Below are 18,693 nucleotides of genomic sequence, written 5' to 3' on the forward strand. Positions count from 1 at the left end.
CCAGGAGATCTTCCCAATCCAGGGATCAAACCCAAGACTCCCGCATTGCAGGCGGATTCTTTACCATCTGAGCCACAGGGAAACCCAAAAGTACTGCAGTGGGTAGCCTATCCCTTCTTCAGGGGATCTTCCCCACCCAGGAGTCGAACCGGAGTCTCCTTCATTACAGGCGGTTTCTTTACCAGCGGAGCTACCAGGGAAGCCCAGGATTAACTCTAAAACCTATAAATAGAATAAAATATAATAAATTAAACACAATGTGTAAACACGTGAGCACTACGCATTTTTCTCTTAAAAGATTTTCTTTTTACCCTCAAGAGCCTAGTTTTGGCTCCCCAAAACACAGATTTCCCTCAACAGTCATTTAGAAAACAAGACTTAAGAGTCAAAGCATATATACAGAAATAACTTTTTTGCTAGAGGATTATAATTGCAATATAAGACAGGAGATCCCAAAGGAACCTGAGACACTGCCTTGCCCTGATTTGGACGAAAGACCCAGGCGATTAGTGAAAAACGTTTCCTGCATCCCTCGGGTGTGTGCAGCTGGAGCGGTCTCCCAGAAAGTAACCGCAGAGACCACTGCGGTCAACCAGCATTTGCAGGCACCAGCGCAGTATCGTGAATGGTTTCTCCTACCGCCGGCCGGCGCTCCCCAGTAAACTGACTGCCTCCAGCCCTCCCGGCCACCCCCGGGGTTTCCTGGGTTACTGGCCTCGGCGCTCCTCCCAAGTTCTCTTCCGAGAGCGACGGCGATCTTACGTTCTCGACGCGTGACGCAGCACGCTTTGGTATAAATACGTGCGGCCGGCAGCCTCTTTCTCTCTCATCGCGCGGTACGCCTTCAAGATGGCGCCGGTGAGTGTTCGTCTTGTTGCCGGGAGTGAGCTGATTTTCGCCCATTGTAGATGAGTTTTGTAGCTGGCGAGTTGAAATCTCTAATTTTAGGCAGAGGGAGGGGGAAAATGGAGACATGGGTTAGGAACACAAGCAGAACGTTAAGATTGTGAGTTTTTTTTCTTACTCCTGTCGACTGCCATGCGGTCTTGTGGATTTCGAGGTAGGCCCGAATTGGCTTAAGATGGTTGATCGTGGCAGCGCAGGGAACGAAGAGGAGGCAGGACGGTGAACTGGGCTAGTGGGACAGCGTTTGGGCCATTACCTTTTTTTTTATCTCGCGCCGGATAACGCCGATGTTTCCACTAGGAAGCGAAGGTGGGTAATGCGGCAGGCCTAATGGCTTTGCCAGGCGAAGGGAGAGAGCTGAGGTACTCACCTTCCGGGATAGCGGCGGTTGCAGAAGTTTCAGAGAACTTTTAAGTTAGGGAAGAAGTTTCTTCATTATCTCACGATAAAAGTTTTTTACATGGTGAAAGCCAGAACTCTTAGGCGAATGTAAAAGTGGCGTTTTTCCAAGTTTTTTCTTACTATATAAGGGAACCAGTACCTAAAGCCGGTTAAAGAGCTTTAAAGCCATCCAAAGAGCATTTGAAATGTTAGGGTAAAACTGCATTTCTAAACCTAATTGATACTCAGAGATATAAATTGCCCAGTCAAGTCCAGCTCCTAGTATTCTCTTCTGCCAGTTTCAGTTAAGTCGCTCAGTCGTGTCCGACACTTTGCGACCCCATGGACTGCAGCACGCCAGCCTTCCCTGTCATCCCTAACTCCAGGAGCTTGCTCAGACTCGTCCTTCGAGTCGGTGATGCCATCCAACCATCTCATACTCTGTTGTTCCCTTCTCCTGCCCTCAGTCTTTTCCCAGCATCAGGGTCTCTTCCAGTGAGTCAGTCCTTCTCATCAGGTGGCCAGAGTAGTGGAGCTTCAACATGAATATTCAGGACTGATTTCCTTTAGGATTGATTGGTTAGATCTTGCAGTCTAGAGACTAAAGAATTTTCTCCAGCACCACAGTTAAAAAGCATCAATTCTTCAGCACTCAGCTTTCTTTGTGGTCCAACTCTCACATCTATACATGACTACTGGGAAAACCATAGCTTGTTTCAAAGTTTGGGTAAGAATTTTTGACGTAAATATGTTTTTTAAAAAGCAGAACAGATTAAAGATTCGTTTTCCTCACCCATAACAGCATTAAGGATTGAATTTTCTAGTGGTAAGTGGGCGGAATATCCCATGCCTGGTAATTTGAAATTGAACATGTTCTGTCTGGAAAATAATAAAAGCCCACGAAACTTAGTCTTGATAATTTGAGGGGGGGGAATGGACCTGATTAGAAGTTTTGATCAAGCTCTGGGTAACTTGTTGAAAGGAGGTTGATTCTCTTTAATTTTTTCCAGTTGAAAAATAGGATTCTTGGGAATCTGGTGAAGCAAACTATAGGTCACCATGTACTTTAAGATTTCTTGAATTTTGCACTTGTGAAACACTTATATGATGAACAAGGGAAGTTTCCAGTGGATTTCATGAAATTTGGTTTTTAATCAAGTTAATGAGTGTACTCCCCTACTCATAGCCGGGTTGGAAAAAGTTAGGGTGTAGAATTTTGCACCATTTCATACATATATAGCCTCATTGTACATCTCTGCACTGATAACTGGGTTTTGATTTTATATGTGAATAAATTGTTGTAGAGAGCCATACTTATATTGACTTTTCTGTAGAAAAAAGACAAGAAGCCTAAGAAGTCAACCTGGAAGTTTAATTTGGATCTTACTCATCCAGTAGAAGATGGAATTTTTGATTCTGGAAATTTTGTAAGTATCACTCTGCTCAGCTTGTTTTTATCATTTTAGTAGAATTTCTAATAATGAATTACATAATCTTTGATTTTAACCTAATCTCTGTTCCTAGGGTACCTTCCCTAGTGAATATCTAGGGTTTTCTTCCCTAGTGTGGCATTTTTTCTGTTTTAAAATAGGAACAGTTTCTGCGGGAGAAGGTTAAAGTGAATGGAAAAACTGGAAATCTTGGGAACGTCGTTCACATTGAACGTTTCAAGAATAAAATCATAGTTGTTTCTGAGAAACAGTTCTCTAAAAGGTTGGTATGTGTGTTCCATCGTGTTTTAACAGTGTTGGGTGCTTTAGTATTAGAATGTGTTTGAAGAAACATGTCTGTTGTGTAATACGGGAGTAGTGTCCTAGCTTCTAATAGAAGCAGCCAATCAAAGGTAAATTTCTCTAATGTTCATCTTGTGGCCAGTTTTCATTCATTAAAATTTTCTTGACAGATAGTAAATATTAATATTTCATAATGACAGCACTGTTTGTTATTGCATAGCCTAGCAGTGAACCAGGCACACTAGGTAGCCACTACCCAGGAACTTAAATTTTAGCAAAGAAGAGAATGAAATGCAGTGATGTAAGTAGTTGACAAGACCTGTGTGCAAGTGCATAAAGAAAGTTGATGTTTAAAGTGGTCAGGGAAAGCTTCACCTGAATGAATTACGTAGTGAGCCAGAGACTTAGGAGCCTGTGGTGGGAGTGCATATTAGCTGTGGTTGTGAATTCATCACTAGGGATTTGAAGATGAAGTATCTGTCCCCAAGGTTCTTATGGACATGCAGATAACTGTTACAAGTACAATATTGTAATTGCTGCATTGAAGGTAGAGACTGGGATAGCAGGAGTTTGCAGAGAACCTGAGAGTAAGCTTAGTGTTTCTTTACCAGTGGAATGAGATTCCTCACGTGGAGCAACATTGACAAAGGGCAGGGAGGCTTGAAAGGAATGTGTAGGAGTTCAGAATTGTAAAATATAAAGAGAGAGTGATTGGCATAATGAAATCAGGCCATGCTGAAAGCTTTTTTTTATAAGGACTGGGCCATATGCAGGTTGCAAGACTGGATAATCTTGAACTTGTGAATAGGATTCGGCCCTGTTGACAGGTTGCCTGTTGATTCAAGATGGGATTGAGGTTAGGGAGATTGGTGGTGAAGAGAATGTTGATGTTGGCAAGAATGAGGTCTTATTGTTTAATTTAAAAATCTAATGTCGCAGTAAGACTAAAGAGGAAGCTGCTATTACTGCTATTCTTCATATTAGTCTCCAGCATGTAAAGTTTATTGCAAGGATGGGGGAGAATAAGGGTTTTGTTGTAGAGCATAAACTGATACTAATTCGGGTTGAGAATGCTACCTTATATCCCTGGCAGCCTTGCTCAATATTTAATACAAATGAAATAATTAGAGGCAACTACGAACACAGAAGATGAATATGACAGTGCATCTTATATCGGCCTTTATGTAGTAAGTATTATATTTAATGAAATTTATTTTTATTTTAAAGGTATTTGAAGTACCTTACCAAGAAATACCTTAAAAAGAACAATCTTCGTGATTGGCTTCGTGTGGTTGCATCTGACAAGGAGACTTATGAGCTTCGTTACTTCCAGATTAGTCAAGATGAAGATGAATCTGAGTCTGAGGACTAGATGATGCCATCCTTTATAGGGCTTTGCTTGCTAATAAAACACATTAAGCATACAAAAGAAAGAAACATCTTGAAATGGACCTTTAGCTTATCAGTGAATAAAAAACATTACTCTGTATGTTAAACATTCATCTTTTATTTAAGTATATGCTGTTTATATGGTGCTGGCTTTCCTTTAATACTTTTTTATATTTTTATTGGAGTGTAGTTGATTTACAATGTTGTGTTAGTTTCAGGTATATAGCAAAGTGTGTAAATAAGCTTTTGTCCACCCACCCACCCCACCCCCAAATACTTTGTATAAGTAGTATTTAAATAGTTTATAGCTAGTGGAATTTCAGGATTTCTGTAATGTACTGATTTTACAGATGTCCTCAAGTTAAAAGTATATAGCAAAAATACAATTTGGGGTGTAAGTATATAATAAAATATTTAGATTTGATCAACAGTCTTATCTTTGTACAATGTGTAAATGAAATCCTGATTGCCTACAACAGTTCTTACGCATAAGTGCTCAGTATTGAATCACTGCTGCCCTTTACTTCAGGGGAGCGCTTCCCTAATTAGCATAAAGGGTCTGAGTTGAGCATGGTACTATAAACCAGTTTGCCTGTTGATCATGATCCAGGTGCCTTGTGGGCACTAGAAACAAAATCTTTGAAGGATTATAATCTGAACTCTTACCCACTAAATCTGCTTCTGTGTTCTTTGAATAATTAGAATTCACTCAACTAGTTGGAATCTCTCAACCTCCTTACTAATCACTCAGAAAACGTTGATCTTCTGTTGCTTGAAACTCAGTGGACAGACCCTTTCTCCCAAATAAAGCAACCCTTGAGAGTTCTTTAAGCAGAGCCATATCTTTCCTACTGGTCCCAGGGTGGTGGTGGTACCTCAGGTAGTTAGATGGGCCATGAGTCCTAATGCCAGTAGAATAGTGTTGCCAGATTTTGACTATTCCAACTGAAAGATGTGTATGTAATTGATTTTGGGATGTTAAATGTTTTCATTCTATTAAGAGCTTTAAGTACTTCCCAAAGTTAGCACAGCTACTCTTCCCTTAACTCTGCCCCATTCTTTGAGTTGTTCGTGTTTCCCACCAACATCCTACTGTGCTTACTTTGTTGGGCATGGTGGATGCATTGAGGTAAAAACAGCCTGCTTTCTGGTATTGTGAGGGAAACTGACCACATGGTGAGGAAAATTGCAGTAAAGTATAACAAAGGGCTTTTAAAAGTTTGATGTGGTCAAGGGAAGGAAGTGAGGAAGTGTTTGAGCTGACCTAGAGCAGGCAAAGTCATCTCTGGATAAAGAGAAAAGGGTGTCCCAGGCAGAGGGAACAGCATAGGTAAAATTCTCAGGACATTGGGGGTCTAGTTGGCATACCATGCATCTGGAATAGAATGATTGGTCATGAGAAGAATGAAAAGTTAAGTAGAAGACAGCCCATGTAGGACAGAAGTTGATGCCTCCTTTTAATCAAAAGCTGTGGGAAAGTGCTGAATTTTAAGTAGGGGGTAATGAGAATTCAATGAGGTAAGCATTTTGAAAAAGATCAGTGGCTGCTTTATGAAGAATGGTTTTCAGTGGAGGTCATATTGTATGCTTCACTGGTAGTTCAGCTGGTAAAAGAATCAGCCTGCAAATGCAGGAGACCCCAGTTGGAGTCCTGGGTCAGGAAGATCCCCTGGAGAAGGGAGAGGCTACCCACTCTATTCTTGGGCTTCCCTGGTGGCCCAGAGGGTAAAGAATCCACCTGCAGTGCTGGAGACCTGGGCTTGATCCTTGGGTTGGGAAGATCCTCTGGAGGGCATGGTAACCCACTCCAGCATTCTTGCCCGGAGAATCGCCAGGGACAGGAGCCTGGTGGGCTACAGTCCATGGGGTCGCAAAGAGTCAGATACAACTGAGAAACTAAGCCCATATTGGATGCAAGGACACAGGAGGCTTATGGCTAGATCCTTGATGGTAGAGAAGAGTGAAGTGTTGGAGATGGGCAGGTAGATGATTTAGGGATTTTTCAGAGGATAAAATTTGGGGGGCTTGGTGATGGACATTGGTGGAATGGGAGAAATGTCAAGGGTGACATACAGTGGGCTTAGATGGTGGCATTTGCTGAGTTTGGTTACAGTACAGTGGAAGAAGTAGATTTAGGCCATGCTGAATTTGAGGTCCAGAAAATGTCAAGTATGAACTTGAATATAGTATAGGTTTTGAGCTCAGAGGAAGGATCTAGGTGAAGATAACCTGCTTGTCTTCTGCACATGGGTAGTAAAAAAAAACTGGACTTGGGTGAAATAGCCTATGAAGAGTGCAGAGTGAGGATAAAGTATTGCAAACACCAACTGCCTCATTTCTCTCCTAATCTTTCAGAAACAATTAATTTAACTTTTGATTCTGTGTGCTGGAGCTTGGATACATTTTGCTAAGTAAGATACACATGCCTTTAAGGAGTTGGCAAGTTAGTTGAGATAAGCATATTTATTTAACATTTTTTTTGAGAAAAGCTGCATGCTAGAACTGCTGATAGCAGTGCTCACTCAGTCGTGTCCAACTCTTTGTGACCCCATGGACTGTAGCCCACCAGGCTCCTCTGTCCATGGGATTCTCCAGGCAAGAATACTGAAGTGGGTTGCCATTTCCTCCCCATGGAATCTTCTGACCCAAGGACTGAACATACTGAAGTACAAAATAGACATTTGTTTTTTGAAGCTTATATTCCAGTGGAGGAAGATAGTAACATGGATGATTGTTGTTTAGTCCCTAAGTCATGTCCAACTCTACTGTGACCCCGTGGACTGTAACCCACCAGGCTACTCTGTCCATGGGATTTCCCAGGCAAGAATACTGGAGTTGATAGCCTTTTCCTTCTCCAGGGAATCTTCCTGACCCAGGGTTCCAGCCCACGTCTCCAGCACTGCAGGCAGATTCTTTACCACTAGTGCCACCTGGGAAGCCGCAGAATGTTTGGTACATGGTGATAAATTTTATGAAGAAAAATCAGAGAAGAAATGTAGGGTGCTCGCTTCGGCAGCACATATACTAAAATTGGAACGATACAGAGAAGATTAGCATGGCCCCTGTGCAAGGATGACATGCAAATTCGTGAAGCGTTGCATATTAAAAAAAAAAAAAATAATTGTAGGGAGGATGGCTTATTGAATTTGTCAATAAGGTCAGGAAAGGGTTAACTGAGAAAAGGTTAAGTGAGGAAAGACACAAAGGAGCTAAGGTCCAACCAGATACCTGGGGGAAAACCTCCAGGCGCAGAGAGTAGCAGAACAAAGGCTCTGAAGGAGTGCCTCTGGTCTTAATACGTGCAGGGAGCAACAGGGAGGCCGCTGAGCTGAGCTGTGTGTGGTGGAGAGTAGCGCTTAGTTGCTCAGTCATGTCCAACTCTTTGCAACCCCATGGACTTTAGCCCATCTGGCTGCTCCGTCCATGGGATTCTCCAGGCAAGAATACTGGAGTGGGTTGCCATGCTCTCCTTGAGGGGATCTTCCTAACCCAGGGATCAAACCCACATCTCTCCATTGCAGGAGGATTCTTTACCAGCTGAGCCACTAAGGAAGCCCCTGGTGGAGAGTAGGATGAGGAGAAATTAGAAATGAAGTGGTATGTGTGTTGGAATGGGAGTGGTGGGCAGGAATATAGGTGAGAGAGTGTTAATTCCATTATGCCAAGGTGGCTCAAATGGTAAAGAATTTGCCTGCAATTCAGGAGACCCCAGCTTCAATCCCTGGGTCAGGAAGGAAGATTCCCTGGAAAACGGAATGGCCACCCACTCCAGTATTCTTGCCCGGAGAATCCATGGACAGAGGAGCTTGGCAGGCCACACTCCATGGGGTCCCAGAGTTGGACGTGACTGAGCAACTAACACTTTCACCATACCATTATCATACCTATAATAAATTAATGATATTTTCTTATATTATTCAGTGTCCAGTCAGTGTTTAAGTTGCCCCAGATAACTTTTCACCTGAGCAAATCAGGGTTATATGGTCCATGTGTTGCAATTAATTGATTTCTTTAAAATCTCCTTTAATCTAGAGTTTTCTCTCTGTCTCTGCCTCTCTCCCTCTTCCCCTGCCAATTTATTTGTTGATCAAATTAGGTCATTTGTCCTATAGAATTTCCCACAATCTGGATTTTCATGATTCCTCACCTCCCAGCCTCAGAACTGTCATCTAACATAATCCTCTGGCCACTGTGTTAGAGGTGCTCTTTGTTACTGGTTTGGTCATTGTTTCTAGACCTTTTAAGTGAACAGAACAAGAAAATACACTTTTCTTTTTCAAGAGAAAATACTTTAGTGAGTTTACACTGATTAAATAAATACAAATCCAACACAAATTCAGGATAACAGAATTTTTTTAACCTCGTCTATTGTATAGCCATATTTCCTTTTCCCAGGCTGGAAATTTCAATGTCACCAACACCAGTACTCATTTGCTTTACCTTACAATCCACACATAGTAGTAGTCTCAAAAAAGCAATAGCGACACTACTGCCTATGATATGATGACTCTGCAGTTTAGGGTTGTTTTCGCAGTTCTTTGTGTCCTCATGATACATCCATTACGAATGAATGAAGTCCTGTGTTTTAAAGTCAGTGGGGATGATTCATTGCTGTATGTCTGTGACACAGACTGGATCCATGGGTTCCTTTGTTTCAGTTTACTTTTGATTTTAAAAGTCTGCTTAAAACCTTTTTCTGTTTTATATTTCTATAAAGTATTTACAGGGTTTCAAAGTCCAAAACAAAGTATATTTAAAGAAGTCTAACTGCTGTATTAGTCCCCTTTAGTCTGTTTCCTCCTCTCCCCTGCAGGCAGCCATTTAAAAAGGATATTATAATCAGTTGTTGTTTAGTCTCTAAGTCATGTCCAGCTCCTATGGCCTGTGGGCTCCCCGCCAGGCTCCCCTGTCCATGGGATTTTCTAGGCAAGAATACCAGTGTGGGTTGCCATTTCCTTCTCTAGGGGATCTTCCCAACCCAGGATTGAACCTCCGTCTCCTATATTGCAGATAGATTCTTTACTGCTGTGCCATCAGGAAAGCCCATTATGGTTTATCCATCCATTTTAAAAGAGAGATGAACCATCTGTTAAATGATAGCTTAATGTATTCACTTTTCTCCGTGTTACTTATTTTTCCTTAATAATATCAGGGAGTCATCATTTCCATGTGTGGCCACGCTTTAGTCAACCAGTTCCTACTGATGGACATTGGAGTTGTTTCCAAGCCTTTACTACTATAAATAGCACTGTGGTTAAAAGCCTCATGCACGTGCCTTTTCTTATTTTTGCCACTAAATCTTTTGGACTGTATTCCCAGAAGTGAGACTCCTAGGTCAAAAGATAAATGAATGTATAATTTCACTATATATTGCCAGATATTCCTCCTTGAGGGTTCTACTTTGCCTTCCTAGTAGCCTTCCTGCTGTTGTAGCCACACATTCCGGGAAACAAACTCACTCAGAAGGACAATGCAGATAGTGGAGTGTGGTTTATTACACCGGTAGGCCCAAGGCAGTCTCCTTTTAGCCAAGGACCCTGACTAGTTTTTGTGAAAACCTTATATACCCTAAGTGTACCTGCACAAACCCACCTCCCCCAATTCCCTGAAACTAGTCTGAACAAAGGAAAAAGAAAGATACAATCAAAGTTAACCCGTGATTCATCTGCCTTAAGCCTAGGTAGTTAACAGTGGACAATTATCAACAAGCCTGTGGTCATACCCCAATAAGCATAATAGAATGTATGACTCTATTGGCTTACACAGATAATTAGGGTATTCTTTTAGGCGTTGGAGAGTCTAAGTACGATCCCTGGGGCTCTTCCTTCCAGGGGCCTGGTTTTCCAGTTGGTCTCGTGTTTCCATAGATATTGGGCATATGGCTCAAAGTGCACAGTCCGGCCCAAGATGGAATCCTGCTTTCAAGATAGAGCCTGTTCTATTTCCTCCTTCACCACCACCAATGTGTGAAAATGTCCATTTGCTCACAGTATCACCAACAGCTTTTATTGTCTGACTTGGGTATTTTTGTCTGATAGGTGAGACATTGTTTTCAGGATCGTTAAATTTGTATTTCTCCCATGAGTGAGACTGAATGTCACTTAATAAGTTAAGGACTATTTACATTTCTTTTTCTGTGGGCCACTTTATATCTCTAAGATGTATAAGGGATTCTTGGTCTTTTGATTCTTTATTTTTAGAAGCTCCTTCTAGGTTATGGCTATTAAACTCTTGTCTGTGATATAAGTTGTAATTTTTCTTTTTAATTTGAATATGTCTTTATGGTGTTTTTTGTTTTGTCTTGTTGAAGTATTATTTTGATGCAATTAAATCTTAATCTTTTCCTCATTGTTTCAGAATTTTTGAGTCAGGGTTAAAAATGTTTTCCCTATTTCTAGGTTATAAGAGAATTCATTGATGCTTGTATGGTTTCATTTTTTAAATTTAGGTCTCTATTCTATTTAGAATTTATCCTGGTTTGCAAATTTGAGAAGTAGATATAATTTTACCTTTTTTTTCCCATGTGGCTATCCACTTATACAATTTTCCCTGATTAAAAAGTGCTAAAAAAAAAAAAAGTTTTTATTAGCATTAATTTTTCTACTTTTCTGGAAATCCTTGTTTGTGGTAATGCTGAAGTGATTGGAGAGTCTACAGGTATAGCTTAAGTATGTGTCTCTTCTACAAGTTGGATGATTTAAATGCTAGAAAAAGTTAAAGTTAAGTTGCTCAGCCATGTCCGACTCTGTGACCCCGTGGACTGTAGCCTAGCAGGCTGCTCCGTCCATGGGATTCTCCAGGCAAGAATACTGGAGTGGGTTGCCATTTTCTTCACCAGGGGATCTTCCCAACCCAGGGATCGAACTCAGGTCTCCCGAATTTTCTCCTGCAAATGCTTGAAAGGTCACCTTTAAATAACACGTTGCATTTTATAAAGGAATTTGTCTTCTCTTTTGGTCCTTAAGCAGTCCCGTGTGATAGAATGTTATCTTTCCCATTTGGCATATGAGCAAATTAGGTCTTAGACCGCTGGCTTTCTCAGGATCGCACCATGCTTCTGTCTCTCTGTCCTCACTCTGCTCCTCCTGCTCTCGGGCTGTGCCACTTCTTCACCACACAAAGCCATGGTCAGGCTGAGATGTAGTGAAGGAACACAAATCCTGCCTCTGCTTGCATACATGGTGGGTCTCCTTGGACACACCTCTGTTTCCTCATATGTATGCAAATAAGTGGTTGGAAATAGGTTGGTGTTTGTCAGGCTTCAGGAATGCCTGACTCCTTTTGACAAGTACAGATAACGTCATGCTTCCCTGCCCCAGTTCTGGTTGCCCCCCCATGATATGATTGACCCACAGCAAACCCCACCAACTGATGTTTTTGGGTGCCTTCCATGCCAAAACTCAACAAAATAAGGTCCTTCTTTAACTTTTCCAAATATAAACTTACAATGTTGAGTACAGTTTTTAAGACACACAAGCTCCTTGAGATAGTCCCCTCTCCTGCCATGATGAAGCACTCTCTAAAGCTTTTTCCTGTCTTAGAGTTCTATGATCCAAAGACCTAGACTAGGAATCAAGGATCTACCATCTCAGTTTTGATCAGTTGGACATGTTTTCTCCTAAGGGAGGGAAGAAGGGACATAGACTGCTCTTTCCCTATCTCTGAGGTGGGATGGTGTGAATGACACAGATCCCACATATGTTACAAATGCCAGGTCATTGATTTCTGTTCTTCCAGGTCCTATCTTGAGAGCTGTACTATACAATTTGAGAAGTAAACATAATTTTACCTTTCTTTTTCCCACGTGGGAAGTTCTAACAATACTAATAACACTACTAATGTGGGAAATACTAATAATATTAATAACACTACTCTCAGGAGTACCGTGTTCTCTATACTCAAGGAGCCCACAGTTCCAGTTGGGGGAAGTGGCTTTACAATTTCAGGTAAGTGTGGTTCAGTAGAGATATCACAAGATGCTTTGGAAGCATCTATACCATAATGAAAGGGGAAAGGAGTCCAGGAAAGCTACTGGAAAAGATGGCTGACTCTGAGCTATCTTTAAGGCAGAGTGGAAATTAATGGGGCAAGGAAGAAATAAGAAGGGATTGTAGGCAGAGGAAGGATGGTGATGGTGGTTACCACTCATGGAGGGCCTTTTCTTTTAGTCTTTTTCACACCCAACGTTTCATCTCCACAGCCATCCTTCATGTTAGCTATTATTTCCCTTTTAGTCATAAAACCAAGGGCTTAGAGTGCTGAACTGTCTACCTGTGGTTACACAGCTAATAAACTCCAGGTCTGTCTGACTTCAGTGGTCATTCCCTGTAAAGGCCTTAGTGTAAAAATATTTCTAAACTTCTCTCTCTCTGACAGGCAGTTCTTTCTCACAGTGATGCACATTCAACTGGCTCCATTCAGCTTCTTAGCAGAACCAATATTTTGTTTTGTTTACTGCTTGAGACCCACAAACTGGCTTAAAGCAGTTGTCTAGCGCCTATCTCTGTTGTAATAAGTCAATCATGGGAGCTGGCCCACTGCTTTCTGGAAATAGCTTGGAAGATTCTGTATTTCATCACTCCAATACTTTTCATATAGGCGTGAAATAAACTTTTACAATGAGACCTTTTCTCTTGCTTTTCAGCTGAGATCCACAAAACTGAGAACAAAATTGAAGGTGGCAAATTTTCCCACTTCCAAAGTGAGGTGTTTATGGTCTCTGTAGAGCTTGCAAAGAGGTGCTCAGGTTCCAATTTTGTAACCTTAGTTCACTATCTACACACCAGGACTATAAACACACCAAGAATCCTGAGTGTTTGACTCAACCTTGAGAAACCGAGGCCTGCAGCGGTGGCCAGAGCAGTTTGCCAGCAGAAGAGCAATGATGCATGCATGCCCACAGATGCAAGGATGAGCAAATGTTTCTCTGGACCGAATGTGATCCATGAAGAAGGACCAGACCTGGGCTAAATATTTGTCCACTTAAGAGGATTTCCTGGGAGAGAGATAGGACCCCAAACAAAAAGAAATTGTGTAGAATGAGCTACCAAGTACTCAGAGGCTACTGAGGGAAGTGAAAGTTCTAAGAAGAGGCACTGCCCATGTCATAAACATTATAATAAAGATTCTCAGTGATAAATCTTTGAGAAATGAAGATACGTGTTGTCTACTGAAATAGAAACATACAAGATAAAAGTTGTGAACTTAGTTTCATTCATGGACCTTACTGAGGACTATAGTCCAGGAGACAGCCTCTCAGATAGCTTTGAGGAACTGCTCTGAAGAGGTAAGGGAGGAACCATGAAATATATGAGGGGTTTTGCTGGAAAAAAAAATGTAGTCCAATGTCAGAAGATTACTTACTGCTATTCAAAAAGAACAGACATCTCTAGTTAATGATTTTAGTGCTTTTCTGTATATGGGACGATGCAAGAACCTGGGCTTATTGAAATTATTCCTTAGATGTGAATCTTCAGTATCTAGTTTCAGTATAAAAAAGCACAGAATATTTCCTGTTTTTCTCTATCCTGAATTCCGCTGAGAGTAACTGCAATGGCTAATGGCTTGCCCATTGTAGAACTGGAATGGTGGATCATTCTTTGCTTAGAGGATCCTTTGAGATGAAGAATAAGGGTCAGATTTTCTTCTTGTCCAGAGAGCCATGCCACCAAACCATTGCTCTTAATGTCAGACTTCTCAGTCTGTTTCTCTGCCAACCCCTCCGTTTCCAGCCCAACCCGGGAATAGCCAGAGGCAACTACGAAGTCGGAGGAGGGGCACACTCGAAATTTCCTGGCACACAAACTAATACCACCAGCTTTTCGTTTTGCTTAAGCTACACTATAGGCATTCTGACACTGACAGAATTTTTAATTTGCTCATTTTCCTCCCTCACTAGACTTCAAGGTCGAATTTACCTCTGTGTGCCTTTAAACCAATCCATATAACTTCAAATGAATTCCAAGCCAGATCCTTAACAGGATCTTTCATTCATAAATATGGAAGAATCAACCAAGGATGACTCAAAATGAATAAAACATCAAGGAAAAAGCAACTGGTTTGAACAAATCAAAACAACTGGCCCAGATATAGACATGCAAGGAACCAATGAAGGTTTCCCTCACCCTAAGGAAGCTTGGATCTTCATAATAAAAAGGCTGACTGAAAGCCAGGCAGAATGAAAGGAAAACCTCATACTTAGACACATTCTGAAGAAACTTCAGAACTCCAAAGTATAAAGAGAAAATCCTAAAAGCTTCCACAGGGAATACAAAACAGTTTACCTACAACAAAAGTAATTTTGAAAGGGACTTTTTCAGTTTTATTAGATTTAGCAGCAGGAACATCTGGGTTTTAGTCCTAAGCTGTGTCTCTCATTGGCTGTGAGAATCCTTTCCTATTCCTGGACTTTCTGTCCTCTGTGAATGAAAAGACGATACCAGATGACTTCTGGGATATTTTTCAGCTCTGACTTGCTGCCAATTCTTGTTGCTCAGCTGCAAAGCCAATCTCACCACTGGAGCTTCCCTGGTGAAGCCCACCAGGCCATTCTGCTCGGTGACTGCAGTCTATACAGCTGATTTTTCTTTTTTTTTTTTTTTTTGCTGCCTCTTCTTTAAATGGCCATGTGCATTTGCTTTCTGGACACCTGCTGATTCATCAACTCAGCCTTAACTCCTGACAACAGAAACAGTGTTTTCAAGTATTTGGTGGTGGCTTAGTCGCTAAGTCTACTGTAACCCTACAGACTCCTCCATCCTTGGGATTTCCTAGGCAAGAATACTGGAGTGGGTTGCCATTCCCTTTTCCAAGGGATCTTCCTGACCCAGGGATCGAACTGGCATCTCCTGCATTGCAGGTGGTCTCCTGAATTGCAGGCAGATTCTTTACCACTGAGTCACCAGGGAAGCGTTTTCAAGTATAATACTCTATAAATAGAAAACATAATAAATGTCTATGGGATCCACCAATCAGCAAACTTGTATAAAGATCTGCAGTGGGTCTTGCTCCATACAAAATCATGGAATTCTGAGAAGACCATTGAGAACTTTTCTTCCAGTGTTTATCAGAATGTGTAAAACAGGACTCTAGTTCCATGTGAATATAATAGGTAGTACAACAACAATAACAACAACAAAACCCATAGGAAATGTGCAGTTAAGCAAAATTGAACATTTCCTCACTTACGGATTTTTCAGGTCTTTATCTGTAAATCTCCATATGTTGATTTACAAAGTATACAGCATTTTCCAAACATACTGCATCATGGAGCCCTTTTATTTACCCACTCAAGAAACACATTGATTCCTAGGTCTGTCTACTGGCTTACAAAAAAATTCAATGAATAAAGACATGTAAAACAATACCAGGAGGATTTAACTAGCTATACGCAGAATGTGAGAAATTCTACAAGATAAATGACCAGTTTCTTCAACAACAAAGAAGTAGCATTAACCAAAGGGGATGGGGCTTTTACAGAATAAAAAGATTTAAGAGAAAGATTAACCAAATATAATATGTGGACCTTTCAAACAAATCAAATGTAAACAGACATTTTTGAGATAAGCAAAAAAAAACAAAACATTGAACATGAATTGAGTATTAAAATTTTTAAGCATTAAACATTTCTAATTCTAATTATTGTTAATTTTACTGGGTATGATAATGGCACTATGGTTATGTTTTTAAGTTTCTTATTATTTTATCAATGGTATTATGATATGGGTTGAGAGAGACGATCTAAATGAAGAGGTAAGCTGAAGCAGGCTCAAAGGATTAGATATTGGGTTTATTTGGAAATAACAGGGGAATTGAAGCCTAGGACACACCAGGCTACACGTAAATCCATTGAGGGTTTGAGGCAGATGGTATTCTTGGGCAAAAGGTGCAAAGAAAGGGGGTTCAGCCAGAGTCCAGGCAGCAAGTTCATTGAAAATGGGGAGGTATTCGTGGTGGATGTTCATTGGTCAGGAGACAGGTTTGGGGCAATTAATCTTTTCATTCTTCTTAAGTTTTATTTTTCTGAGAAGCATGCCTGAGATTCTCAATTTCATATCCTCCCATTCCACTCTAGGCTGAGATCTTTTATCAAGAGATACATACTGAAATATTTACAGGCTAAATTTTAAAATGACTGGTATTTTCTTTTAAATACACACTAGTAGTGCTCTTTTACTTGACATGAATTTTTGTTATTGGTTATGTTGACTTTATAAGCATTTGCTGTCTTTCACACTTAAAATTTGTACACTTTTTGCATGTAAGTTCTTTTTACAAAATTTTACAAAACATTTAATTTATTGAATTTTTGATTTATAGAAAATACACACAGATGATTTTAAAAATCAGTTTATACAGAAAGGGTATACATGAAAAAGTATATCTTCCTCCCCCTGACCCATTTCTTCTCTCAGAGGCAGCAACTATTACCAGCTTTCATCTGCAGGTATTTTTATATATGTACAAGTATGTGTGTATAAGCATGTCTTCGAGATAATTCCATGTCAGTGTGTATAGATTTTCTAACTTTAATGGTTACATGGATTTCACTATGCATTACACTAGACACCTAGTGCTGGACATTTAGGTGGCTTACAGTTATGGTGACTGTCCTTACCTATAGGTCTTAGGACTCATGGGTTTTGAAATGTTAATAGATGTTGCCAAATTGTCATCCAAGATTTTTATATTAATTTATTTCTATTTCCACCCACCAGTATGTATCAGAGGGCTGGAGTTTAACAGTATACTGATGCATAAGTAGTAATGCCCTCAAGAGGGAGATATTTCAAAATAAATGAATCTTTGATTATAACAGTTCTTATTCAAGTACCTTAAACAATGAGGACATGGCTTGTTTGTTTATAAAATTAGTACTGAGAAATGTCTACTGGAGTACTTCTGAGTGAAAGGTTTTCCCTTCTAAATGGTGTGATGCTAAATATAAATTTTGGGAAAATAAAATCAGTAAGAAAACTTTGATTTATGCTTATTTAACAAGAAGACTAATGAGATAAACTCAAAATTTTGAAGGAATGGATTTTGATATCTTTTCTGTCTGACCTTGTTGTTTGGTTCAAGACAAATGCATATAATAAACCTTATCCATATAAGCCCTCGTTATAGGACTGCAGTTTGCGTTAGGGAATTTGGAGAGAATTTAAAGCAGTTTCCTCAAGTTTGGATGTTGTCAGGAAGTAGGAGTAATTATGTGAATAAGTTTCTTTATGAATCTTAGCTAGGAGGTTGAAAAAGTTAATTGGGGCTAAAATTGTAATAATAAAGCAACAACAGTTCCTTATGTTAGCCAGGAAATGGAAATATTTGATCCTTTTCGTGGTCTTAAGAGTGTTGTTTTGTCTTTTCTCAGACATGATTACTAAATTGCCTTGCTCTCACATGGTCACAGAGTGACTTTGTCTATAATGTTAATGTTTTGTGAATTTTTTTATGTTTAACAGAATACCTTTGTCCGCCTGTGTGGTCAGGCCAACTCCTGGTTGCTTTTCTTTTCTTTCAAGAGGTAAGGCTCATGAAATTGCAAAGGACATAAAACCCTACCTCCAAACTGACTTAAGTAAAAAGATAAGTCCAGGGCTATACTGTTTATATTTTTATTGATGAAGTAATTGAGGCTCAGAGTGATTAAGTAGCTGAAGTCTGATTCCACAGCCTTTGTTTGTTCGCTGACTACCAGGCACTAAAGTATGGAAATGGAGCTACCAGCAGAGCATGAATGGATGGGAATGAGGGGCAGGGAGGGAACAAAATGAAATGAAGATGTGTGTTTTAGGGCAAGGGGAGGAAATGATGAAGGCCATGCTTTAGGAAATTTAGTCTGAAGATAACACGTAGAATGTATTAGTTGGGAGAGAATGAAAGCTGGAAAATTAGCCCCCTCAAAAAAATTAGCTAGGAGACTGTAATAGTTACTCGGGCAGACGGCATTGAGGGTTTGGTTTGAAAGGAAGGAGTGGGTGTGGATCCAAGAGACCCTGATTTCATTTTTTAGTTCAAATCTAGCAAAGGACTGGATCTGCAAGAACTATGACTAAGTAGTTCTGGGTCTTACCTGGTTCAAAGAACAAAGCAGCACAGAAAATTGTGTGTGGTGTGTCTGTGTGTTTGTGGCCTCCACATACTTTATAGTTTTACCAACACTCCTGGAAATATTCCTAGCTCTATGAAGGGCTGTAATTAGATGTTTTCTCCATTAGATGGAGCTGGTGGCTCAGTGGTAAAGAATTTGCATGCCAGTGCAACAGATGCAGGTTTGATCCCTGGG

The 18,693-nt window shown here is 40.4% G+C and overlaps 1 protein-coding gene and 1 non-coding gene across 3 annotated transcripts; both read left to right on the forward strand.

The window, feature by feature from the left end:
* Positions 1 to 834: 834 nt before the first annotated feature.
* On the forward strand, positions 835 to 4,516 carry RPL22L1 (ribosomal protein L22 like 1). 2 transcript variants are annotated; one of them, XM_065943228.1, is made up of 4 exons: positions 835 to 858; positions 2,622 to 2,714; positions 2,879 to 3,000; positions 4,248 to 4,516. In XM_065943228.1, the coding sequence occupies exons 1-4, from the start codon at positions 850 to 852 to the stop codon at positions 4,390 to 4,392; spliced, it is 369 nt and encodes a 122-aa protein (XP_065799300.1). In that variant the 5' UTR covers positions 835 to 849; the 3' UTR covers positions 4,393 to 4,516. The 2 variants fall into 2 exon arrangements, with proteins under 2 accessions (XP_065799300.1, XP_065799299.1); XM_065943227.1 differs by lacking the exon at positions 835 to 858 and adding an exon at positions 1,762 to 2,014.
* Positions 4,517 to 7,409: 2,893 nt separating this feature from the next.
* LOC136173831 (U6 spliceosomal RNA) lies at positions 7,410 to 7,516 on the forward strand. Its single transcript, XR_010664311.1, has one exon. It is a non-coding gene; the product is annotated as a U6 spliceosomal RNA (small nuclear RNA).
* Positions 7,517 to 18,693: the final 11,177 nt, after the last annotated feature.

This window comes from Muntiacus reevesi, chromosome 8 (genome assembly GCF_963930625.1).
Source record: "Muntiacus reevesi chromosome 8, mMunRee1.1, whole genome shotgun sequence".
Lineage (NCBI taxonomy): Eukaryota > Metazoa > Chordata > Mammalia > Artiodactyla > Cervidae > Muntiacus > Muntiacus reevesi.

Bases quoted from the DNA above. Each gene is read 5' to 3' on its own strand.
- RPL22L1 (XM_065943227.1), top strand. From the start codon at position 1,976: ATGACTACTGGGAAAACCATAGCTTGTTTCAAAGTTTGG. The intron at 2,015-2,621 runs GTAAGAATTTTT...ACTTTTCTGTAG, and splicing joins TAGCTTGTTTCAAAGTTTGG to AAAAAAGACAAGAAGCCTAA. The intron at 2,715-2,878 runs GTAAGTATCACT...GTTTTAAAATAG, and splicing joins TTTTTGATTCTGGAAATTTT to GAACAGTTTCTGCGGGAGAA.